This window comes from Accipiter gentilis, chromosome Z (genome assembly GCF_929443795.1).
Source record: "Accipiter gentilis chromosome Z, bAccGen1.1, whole genome shotgun sequence".
NCBI lineage: Eukaryota > Metazoa > Chordata > Aves > Accipitriformes > Accipitridae > Astur > Astur gentilis.
The window spans coordinates 228,223-238,502 of record NC_064919.1 but is presented as its reverse complement, the minus strand read 5'-3'; the positions used below and the strand labels follow the sequence as shown (position 1 = coordinate 238,502).

General features: G+C 48.9%; 1 protein-coding gene across 1 annotated transcript; it reads right to left on the bottom strand.

Moving 5' to 3' along the window:
• Positions 1-676: 676 nt before the first annotated feature.
• On the bottom strand, positions 677-2,889 carry POLR2I (RNA polymerase II subunit I). Its single transcript, XM_049795134.1, has 6 exons — positions 2,773-2,889; positions 2,218-2,272; positions 1,884-1,957; positions 1,317-1,391; positions 982-1,033; positions 677-887 (listed from the first exon to the last, which is right to left on the bottom strand). The coding sequence occupies exons 1-6, from the start codon at positions 2,829-2,831 to the stop codon at positions 825-827; spliced, it is 378 nt and encodes a 125-aa protein (XP_049651091.1). The 5' UTR covers positions 2,832-2,889; the 3' UTR covers positions 677-824.
• Positions 2,890-10,280: the final 7,391 nt, after the last annotated feature.

The window sequence follows — 10,280 nt, the reverse complement described above, 5'->3', positions numbered from 1 at the left end:
TGCAGGATGCCTGGGTGCCCCTGGCAGCCCCCATTGCACCAGGTGACAATTTGGGGTTCAGTGAGATGGGGGGGGTGGGCTGGATGGTGGTTCAGAGTATTCGGCCCGGGGCCGGGGGGGTGATTCTGGGCCCAATTGGGCATTTTGAGGTAGAAGGGAAGATTTTGGGCAACTCAGGGGTTGATGGAGTGATTTGAAACATGGGAGGGGTGATCTGGGGGCATGGGCGGTAATTTGGGGCACCAGGACTACAATATGGGGCCTGTCATGGGCAACTGGGGGTGCTGGGGATGCAAACTGAGGTCCAGTGGGGCAAGTTAGAGCCTGGTGAGGGCATCTGAGGCTGCTATGGGGTGATGTGGGGCACTGAGGGGCAATCTGGGGTACCAGGGATGCAATCTGGGGCCCCACAGCTGCAATTCAAGGTCCATGGGGACATCTTAGGGTACCAGGGGTGCGATTTGGGCCCATCACGTGTCATTTGGGGCCACTATGGATGACTTGGGCCCTAGAGCTGTGACATCCCCACAAGGGAACAGACCCTGCCCCCCACAGCTCCCTGCAGCCACACACACCCTAAAGTCCCCCGTGCGGCGCTGCTGCCCCACCCCGCAGCCCCCCCAAACTCCACAGAGCAGCCCTCCTTTCACCCCACAGAGCCACCGACACATCCCACTGCCAAAAATAACCATTATTACCACCGAAATGCCACCCTGGCGGGTACAGGGGGGAACAGAGCTGGGGTTGAGGGGCACAGGGGAGGGTTTGGGGCGACGGACACCATCTGGGGCGATTTTGGGGGCTGAGAGCGTCTCTAGGCACAGTCACTCGGTCCAGCGGTGGCCGCAGTGTGGGGCAGTGCAGACGTAGTAGAGCCTCATGGCATCCTGGAGGAGGTTGGGAGGAGGGTGTGGTCACAGTGGGGCAGGGGCGGGGATGGTGACAGCTTTGGGGGGGCTCAGGTTAGAGGTGTCACCTCACCTCGGCTCTGGCGCTGTGCGACTGGAAGAAGACGGCCTCCTTGTGCCCGCATCTGGGGGAGAGGGGGACGGTGGTGACAAGAGAGTCCCGTGGGGGACATTGGAACTATGGGGGGGGAACGTCGGAGCCCCACAGGGACACTGGAACCCCAGGGTGGGGACAAAGGGCCTGAGAGCCCAGGGGACACACACCAGAGCTGGGGAGGGTACAAGATACCCAAGGGGGGACACTGGAGCAGCAGGGCAGTGTCCCCACACTAGGAGGGGTCCCCAGGGGGTCCCTACACCCCCACTGGATCCCCACAGCCCCATGGGTGTCCCCACATTCCAGCTTACTTCTGGCAGGGGTGGTCCTCGGTGCGGGGCAGTGTGGGGTCCTGGGAGACGTCGGCGATGATCTGCGTGAGCTCGCTGCGAGGAGATGCCCCAGGGTGTTAATTACCCTCCTTAATTACCCCCAGGCTATTAATAACCCTGGCATCCCCCTCATTAATTACCCCTATTAATTGCTCCTATGTTAAATTGCCCTTGAATTATTCTCCCTTATTGTCTCCCTTTTTTAATTACCCACTAGTTGCCCCTCAATCACTCCTACCAACTATCCCAATTATGCTTTTCCTAATTATTAATTACCCAGCAACTGTTCTCCATTATTAATTGCCCCCATAAATTGCCCTCCACTTATTTTCCTTTGACTCCCCTTATTAATCACTCACTACTTCCCCCTAATTATTCTCATACTAGTTACCTAATTCCTACTTTGCTAATTACCTTGTTACTAATTAACCCACCAGTTCTTTTTAATTGTTTTTCCCTTATTGATTAGTCTCTACTAACACCTCTCCCTGGGGTGGGAAGCACTGGGACTGGGACCCAAGTGGCCAGGACTGCTAACGAACTCACTCCACTTCGTGGGTGATCTTGTTGACGTAGATGCAGCTGTTGTCGGCCTCTTGCTGGTAGTCACAGTTGCGGCACTGGGGGAAGAGAGGGGGTCATGGACTGGTCCCACTGCCAAACTGGGAGGGGCAGGGCACAGCCCCATGATGTGCTGGGACTGGTTCCAGTGCCGCATTGGGGGCTGTGGGGGTAGGCACAGCTCTCTATCATAGTGGGACTGGTCCCAGTATGCCCCTGCGCTGGTCCCAGTGCCACATGGGGGCTGAGGGGCACATAGCCCAGTACGCTGGGACTGGTCCCAGTGGTGGGGGAGCACAACATAGACAGACGGACTCACGGCATAGAGCAGGATCCGGTTCTCCTTGTCCTCCTTGGGGTACAGCATGTTGTTGCTGGGGGGGGGGGCAGTAGATGCGGGGGGCTGTTACTGCGGGGTCTGGCGGAGCCCCAGCCTGGTCCTGAGGCCACTTCTCCTGGGGAGGGGGGAGCATGGGCGACCCCGGGGGGGTATTTGGGGGGCCTGGGGAGGGTTTGGGGGCATATCAAAAAGCCCTGGGGGAGGGGGGGAGAGGGGGTTTCAGGAACTGGGGGATCCAGAGGGTGTCAGGAAGAACCGGGTTGGGGGGGGCGGCGGGTGTCTGAGGAGCCCGGAGGGTGTCTGGGAGCCTTGAGCAGGGGTCTGGAGGTCACGGGGGTGGCACCGGGGAGCCCTGGGGAGGGGTGAAGTAGCCCCAGTAGGTATTGGGAGGCCGGGGGGTGTCGGGGAGGCCCAGAGGGGGTGGCTGTGAGGCCCAGGGAGGGAACCGGGGAGGCCCGCGGGGATGGGGGGTGTCTGGGGCGGCCCAGGGGGTATCGGAGGGGGGGGCCTGGGGAGGTCCCGGCGTCCCCTCACCACTCCTGGCAGAAGCGGATCCCCACGAAGCCCGGCTCGTAGGCCCCGTCTGCCTCCATGGCGGCCGCGCAGGGACAGGCGGCGGCGGCGGCGGGCGCGGGCGGCGCATGCGCGGGGCTGGGCCCCGCCCGCGCGCGCGGCGGGGCGGCACCGGCGTGTGTTGCAGGCAGGAGCCGCGGTCTTTGCACGCCGGCACCCGCGTGCGTTGCACACCCGCACCCCCGTGCACTGACCAGCCTGGTCATCCTGCTTGACCAACCTGATCTCCTATCACCAGGTGACCTGCCCAGCAGATGAGGGGAAGGCTGTGGATGTTGACTACCAGGACTTCAGTAAGGTCTTTGACACTGTCTCTGCTCTGCTGGGTAAAAAAGTGACTGGATGGGTGAGCCCAGAGAGGTGTGGTGAACTGAGTTAAATCCAGTGGGTGGCTGGTCACAAGTGGTGTTCCCCAGGGCTCAGTATTGGGGCCAGTTCTGTTTAATATCTTTATCGATGATTTGGATGAGGGGATCGAGTGCACCCTCAGTAAGTCTGAAGATGACACTGATGATCTGCTTGAGGGTAGGAAGGCTCTACAGAGGGATCTGGACAGTCTGGATGGATGGGCTGAGGCCAACTGTATGAAGTTCAACAAGGCCAAGTGCTGGGTCTTGCACTTCGGTCACAGCGACCCCATGCAGTGCTACGGGCTTGGGGAAGAGTGGCTGGAAAGCTGCCCAGTGGAAAAAGACCTGAAACAAAAATTCATGGATACTTCTCCTTCGAGTCCGAATCTCCCTGTAGAGGAAACGGAGTTTTCAGAGAGTTCTCTGAAATAAAACTGAATAGCAATGAGGTTACTATTAAGCAGGCATCCTTTATTACAGCACTGGGCAGCATCAGGGATGAGTCCACCAGGTCTGCTTCAACAATTGGGCAAACCTTTAGAGATTATGTACATTAAAGCTATACGCATTCATAGAATTTCCAAGCACTATTTTATGTAAAGGTGAGATTTCTGAGAACTCATTAATATATATGTAAACATCTGACCTGCACAAGCTGCCGTCTTCTTTCGGTGGTCTTTTGGGGTCCTCTGGTAGTCTTTTGTAGTCTTCATCCCTTGTCTGAGCTCCCTCTTGGATTCTGCTCTGTGGCACTTTTTACATGGTCAGATAGCTTATTGTAAAGAATGTTCATGGGCAGCTCTACTATCTACTCTTCCTTGATTAACATCCTTTTGATGCAAACCATACTGACAAACTACCAAAAGGGGCTTAATGTTGGAGTGGCGGAGGAATGCACATAAGTCGACCCAATATGAGTGATAGAAGTGATTCAACTTTATTTGCACGGATAGCTCATATTTATACAGTTTGCGATAATTATGCCTACTAGTCCTAATATGATTGGTACATTGCTAATGTTTATTCATTACTAAAACACACCCACTTGTGATTTGCAGCTATGCGTGTTCCGTAACTTTCTCATGGGAACTTCTTCAAAAGTTACTTATGAAGTTATGCCAAGGTCACACCGTCCCTGTCTTTCTCCTGATAACAGCGAGACCAGCTGTTGTTTTTCTCCGGATATCAGCAAAGCCAGCTATTTTCAGCCAAGGCCTAGTCTTGTTGCTCAAACTGACATTCTTTCACACAGAACTCTGCTCGCACAACTTTTCCACAGGCCCATGTCCTTTTTCAGCAAGCCACTTCCCAACAATTCCCCCTTTTTCTTTTTGTGCGAGTAGAGCTTGGTGTGTCAGCTTTGAGACTCCTTTTATCATGCACCCATACGCAATTTTAACTATTACACAGATTAATATCAATATACCCAGCCATCGTAAGGCTTCCTTAACCAATGACATTAGCCATGGTGTTATCCCGCCGAATATTGACTCTAACACCCCATCAAACCAACTAGTTTCTTGCTGGATCTTTTGTGTATGTTTCTCCAGCCAATCTATTTGTTTGTGTATAGATTGAGGTAAAATTTTAACACCTGCTGTATTGTGCTTTGCAAAGATCTGTGAACACAATTAATTAAACACAGTAAAAACAACATTATACCTAATAAAACACATAAGAATAAAAGACTGTTCAGGTAATGCCAATGACACACAAAAAGAGATTTGATTAATAGCTTTAGCTAGTGACACCCAAACATTCTTACTGTCCCATGGCGTTAACCGATGTGGATCAATCACCGGTGTCACTGTCATGCTGCTTACTACAGTCAGTGTGTTCCATATCAATCTCAGCATAAGGTTTCAAATTTATGGGTAAATCAGGAACGTATCTGCCAGACATGGAGGATGTGATTTTTTGTCCAATTGCTGTCAAGGCTTGCCGTCCCGGTGCACTTAGTTGTCTTGTAGAAGTTAAGCTATCGCTGCCCCTCAATAAATCCAGCAGCGGCTGTAAGTCTGTATTTGTAATACCACAACAAGGTCGAATCCACTGTAGGTCTCCGTTTAAATCTTTCTCCCTCTTTTTGTTTTTGAGCAATCCAGGCTTGCTTAATAACTTGGGGTGCCATTTTCCTTAATAAGCTGAACAAGGTAAAACTATTACAATAGCTACAATCACAGTAACTACAATAATGCCCGTAATTCTTTGAGCCAACCTGTTACCCCTAATGACCCAGACCATGAGGACTATGAGGAAAATGAACCATCCATACATTCTTGTGCCATCTTGCTCCACGAACTCAGCCCAGCAATCGGTAGGTGCCAGCTTTCCGTGGGCGTCCCCACAGAGGCAACGACGGCCTCACCATACACCAGCCCGATGCTCTTCGGAAAATCCCGGTATTTATACATTTGCAGAGGAACGGGTTTTAGCACACGTGGCCAGCGGGTGCCAAAAGTCCGCCTCGGTTGCAATCTATGACGCATGCGCTCGCTGGCCAGGCGCGCTGCAGGAGTCATAGCCATCTTGTCTATTGGTTCGTGGGTTTTACGATACAGTTGCGATGCGCAGAGAATCTTGACCTGTTATGTTAGCCAAGGTGACCTATACATTAGTTTTTGGCTGAGGTGGTATTCATATTGCCACATCATCTATGATGCTCCAGATGATGATGGTCGTGCAAATCGAACAGGAGTCCGTCGTGGGCCTGTATCTGTGGAAACACAATCAAACTCGTTCCCAGGTTATTAATGGAAATAGACCTTACCCCTAATTTTAGCTTTAACTAACTTTTACATTTACCCCACACTGTCTTCCCGTAATCACGCTATGTTTAATCAAATTATGCTTAACACACTTTTTACCTAAAGCAATTTCTATATACAATAAGGCACGCTGTTCTAAAAACCTGTCTGAAGGACTCGGTGTCCGCTAGTAATACTCTATTAGTTAGAATCTGTCGGATCAGTGGCTTCAGCACCCGCCGGTGCCATGCCAGTCGCCATTGGGACAATTCCGGGTCCAGCATCAGTGCGAAGCCATGGCTTGACCCACTTAGCTGGGATCTCCCAGTAAGTTTTTTAGTTGATTTATCATCGTCAGTTACCATATCCCATAATACGTCTCCTAATCTATGCCATTCACTCTCCTCAAATAATAAATCCGTATTCTTAAAGCATCCCTTAATGCGACCCAGCGCAACTAACCCCAAAATTTGCTTAATGCAATTTACTCCCCGCTTTTCTAAAAAGCACTGTAATAATTTTAGGGCTACTTCTTGATCCATTGCCGGCCGGCTTCTTGATACTCCTGGGTGCTACCTTGATTAAGGCACCTCGGTTAAAAAGTCTTTGCAGCCTTTTTCCAGTAGCCCTCACTGACGGCGAACCCCTTTTGGACGGTCCAGGCACGAGAGTTAACACACCAACCAAGACGATCAGCGTTCGGTTAATCTTTTGCCCCCCGGTTGCTGCTACCGGTGCTTCTCAGTGTCCATCGCTCCAATTCCCCTTTCTTTGGTCCCCGTTCGGGCGCCATTTGTTGGGGCGGTGGAGGAATGCACATAAGTCAACCCAATATGAGTGATAGAAGTGATTCAACTTTATTTGCACGGATAGCTCATATTTATACAGTTTGCGATAATTATGCCTACTAGTCCTAATATGATTGGTACATTGCTAATGTTTATTCATTACTATAACACACCCACTTGTGATTTGCAGCTATGCGTGTTCCGTAACTTTCTCATGGGAACTTCTTCAAAAGTTACTTATGAAGTTATGCCAAGGTCACACCGTCCCTGTCTTTCTCCTGATAACAGCGAGACCAGCTGTTGTTTTTCTCCGGATATCAGCAAAGCCAGCTATTTTCAGCCAAGGCCTAGTCTTGTTGCTCAAACTGACATTCTTTCACACAGAACTCTGCTCGCACAACTTTTCCACAGGCCCATGTCCTTTTTCAGCAAGCCACTTCCCAACAGCTTAAGGTCGTTATCTTCTCAGGGAACAGAAGGAAACATACCTTTATTTACAGCATCCCCTTGTCCTTGGGGCTTTAACCCTTTCAGACCTGGGGGTGCTGGTTGACAGCTGGCTGAATATGAGCCAGCGGTGTGCCCAGATGGCCAAGAAGGCCAATGGCATCCTGGCCTGCATCAGAAATAGTGTGGCCAGCAGGAGCAAGGGGGTGATTGTTCCCCTGTATTCAGCACTGGTGAGGCTGCACCTCGAGTACTGTGTTCAGTTTGGGGCCCCTCACTACAGTAAAGACATTGAGTTGCTGCAACGTGTCCTCACCAAGTTGGTGAGGGGCCTGGAGCACAAGTCTATAAGGAACGGCTGCTAAAGGATTTTCAGTCATGGGTTTCTCTAGGTTTGCTTTATTAACAACTCAGAGTTGGGCCACCACTGCAGTGAATGGCCCAACTCTGAGTTGTTAATAAAGCAAGCCTAGAGAAACCCATGACTGAAAATCCTTTAACAGAATTGGTGACCCAGATGGGACTCTAGGACACAAGAGCGAAAGACAGCAACTAGATATTTCCCTGGACAAACCCCTTACCAATGCTCAATTGCCTGCAGAAATAATCAGGTGAGTTCACCTAAGAGACTTGGGCACGGGTAATTCCAGATAAAATTATCCTGGCAAACTCTTGTGTTTAAACTTGCAAAAATTATTAGGAAAGATGGGGTCAGTACCCAGCGTTGAAAGGTGGACACCCCTTGCTGAGGTTTTAGAAAATTGGAAAAAGATACCCATGGCACAGGCATTGCAAAAAAGAAAATTGATAATATTGTGCCAAGAGGAATGGCCGTTCCTGATGAGAAATAGAGGAGTGTAAGGTTCAATTATATGGAACTTAGTTACTGGGCCTGAAAGTAGCTCATGGTCGCAAGAGCGTTCCAGACGCTTTTAGAAGGCCTTGAACAGAATAAACAAGAAGACAGAAAAAGAAAGATCCCAATTAGAAAAACACAGGTGCGAATTCCATGATAAAGGGAACTTGGCACAAACAACCTCAATTCGGCAGTTTATTTTGACCAATTAGGCTGAGACAAGTTTCGCATGCTCTAGTTAATATAGCCAATTATGTCCTGTGTTATGCGCGTGTACAGAGTGAGTATAACTAACTGTATCTTATGTTTATACGCGTGTACAGTGTCGATATAACCAATCACATTTTATGCTTGTACGCGTGGACACCAAATGCTTGCATGCAGCAGCCAATCAAAGCTTCTAAGGAACTTAAGAGAATTGTATAAGAATGATCACCTAGGCTCAATAAACTGGTGACTTTAATCATCCTATTGGTGTCCTGTCGTCCGGGTCCTGCATGGAATAACCCTACAACCCTACAGAGGAGGGCCAATGGATGAGGGCCAATGGAGGGCCTCCTAAGGGAACATTTAAACCCCCAAAGCAAAAATTTTTTAGAATTATTTTGGAAGACTCCGGAAGTCAAGACATTGATTATTGGTATATTGGTATAATTGGGCACAACAAAGGAGGAAAACTCCTTTGTTGAAAATGAGGAGAAGTTTACTTTCCTCAGCTCCTGATGCTGAGGAAACAGCTTTTCTCTAAGGGTGTTGGCACGTACCCAATGCGTTTGGACTACATACCAAACCCGAGAGCAGGACCAGGTGCGCCTGCTGAAGTTCCTGCAGTAACTGCAATAATGAGGCATGAACCTTGGAAACAAGGTGATTTAGTAGCCTGGCAGTCAAAAATGCCTCGGCTGCGTGATGATGCTGAAAAGTGTGCTCAATTGTTATGGGGAATTGTCACTGATTAAACCCCTAACTGGAATAGTATGAAGATTCTGATGAAGAATTATTTCAGGCAGAGGAAAGAGAAAAGATTTTTCAAATGGATCGAGAAATTGCTCAGAAAGGTCAGGGGTTAAACCCATGGCCTGAACAAGATCCAGAATGGAATCTCACAACCAGAGATGGAACAAGGGCTCACCGAGCTGCCATTCAACAATTAATAGAAGCAGTTCGCCAAGCTGGTGAGAGAGTAACCAATTGGACAAAGGTTTTAGAAGGTAGGCAGAGACCTGATGAACATCCGAGTGATTACTGGGGACGATTGAAGGTAACCTTATTAAAATATGGGGACATGACCTGTGACAATTTCCAGGACCCTTTAGCTATCAGTGTTTTTGTAGATCAATCTGTTCCAGACATAAGTAAATATTTTAAGAAACATGCCAGGCTGGCAGGGTGAGACATTAGCTAAAATTCTAAGTATTGCTGCCTTTGGTTTTGATGGAGAGCTGAAGAAAGACAAAAACAGGAAGAAGAGAAATTAAAAATTGAAAGAAAGTGAGAGCAAAAAGAGGAGAGAGAAATTGGACTGTTAGCTGCAGCAGTTACTCAGAATTTTAACCCATGAATGAGAGGTTGGGGATTTTCTCAGGGGAGATTTTCTCAGGGGAGATTTTAGGGAAAGAGGGGGCAAAATAGAGTTCCCCCTGTTTCCCAACATGGTAACTCTTCAGAGTGTTCTTACTGTGTATATTTAGGACATATGCAAACAGAGTGCCCACTGAGACCTGTTGCAACCTGAGGAGGACTTCCACGTGCCCGACCCCCATGACCTCATTCGCAGTAAAGAATGGTACTCCTCTGGAAACTGAAAGAGCAATGGAACCTGTCGGAATCAAGGTAGACGAGCGCGGTCAGATTTCTGCAAAGGTAAACGGTATTCTTGTTACTTTCCTAGTAAATATGGGAGCGACATTGTTAAATTTTGAAGTCCCCCAGATGTCAAATGAAACTGTGATAATACGGGGGGTGGTAGTGTTTCAAATATTCTGGTAAAGAAATTAAAATGTAATTATATAAAAGTTTGGTTTGATTAAGAGGTAGAAAATTGTGAAGCATATGTATGGGAGTGTTAACTTTGAAATGTAGTTATAGGAACTTAGGAACCTTAGAAAATGTACGATGTGTAAGCATAAGTATTCAAGTATCGTCTAAAATCAGTTAACCACGGCAACTTTGACAAAGATTTGTTGATTTGTAGTGTTTTGTTTTAGGAAACTAAGGAAACCATTATGGACACCAGTTTGCTGCTTGGAAAACCCTTACCCTTCCCACCTCGATCTAATTA

Coding starts and splice junctions, on each gene's coding strand:
- POLR2I (XM_049795134.1), bottom strand. CDS start 2,831: ATGGAGGCAGACGGGGCCTACGAGCCGGGCTTCGTGGGGATCCGCTTC. Junction 1,958..2,217: donor ACCGGATCCTGCTCTATGCC/GTGAGTCCGTCT, acceptor CTCTTCCCCCAG/TGCCGCAACTGTGACTACCA. Junction 888..981: donor CGCACAGCGCCAGAGCCGAG/GTGAGGTGACAC, acceptor AACCTCCTCCAG/GATGCCATGAGGCTCTACTA.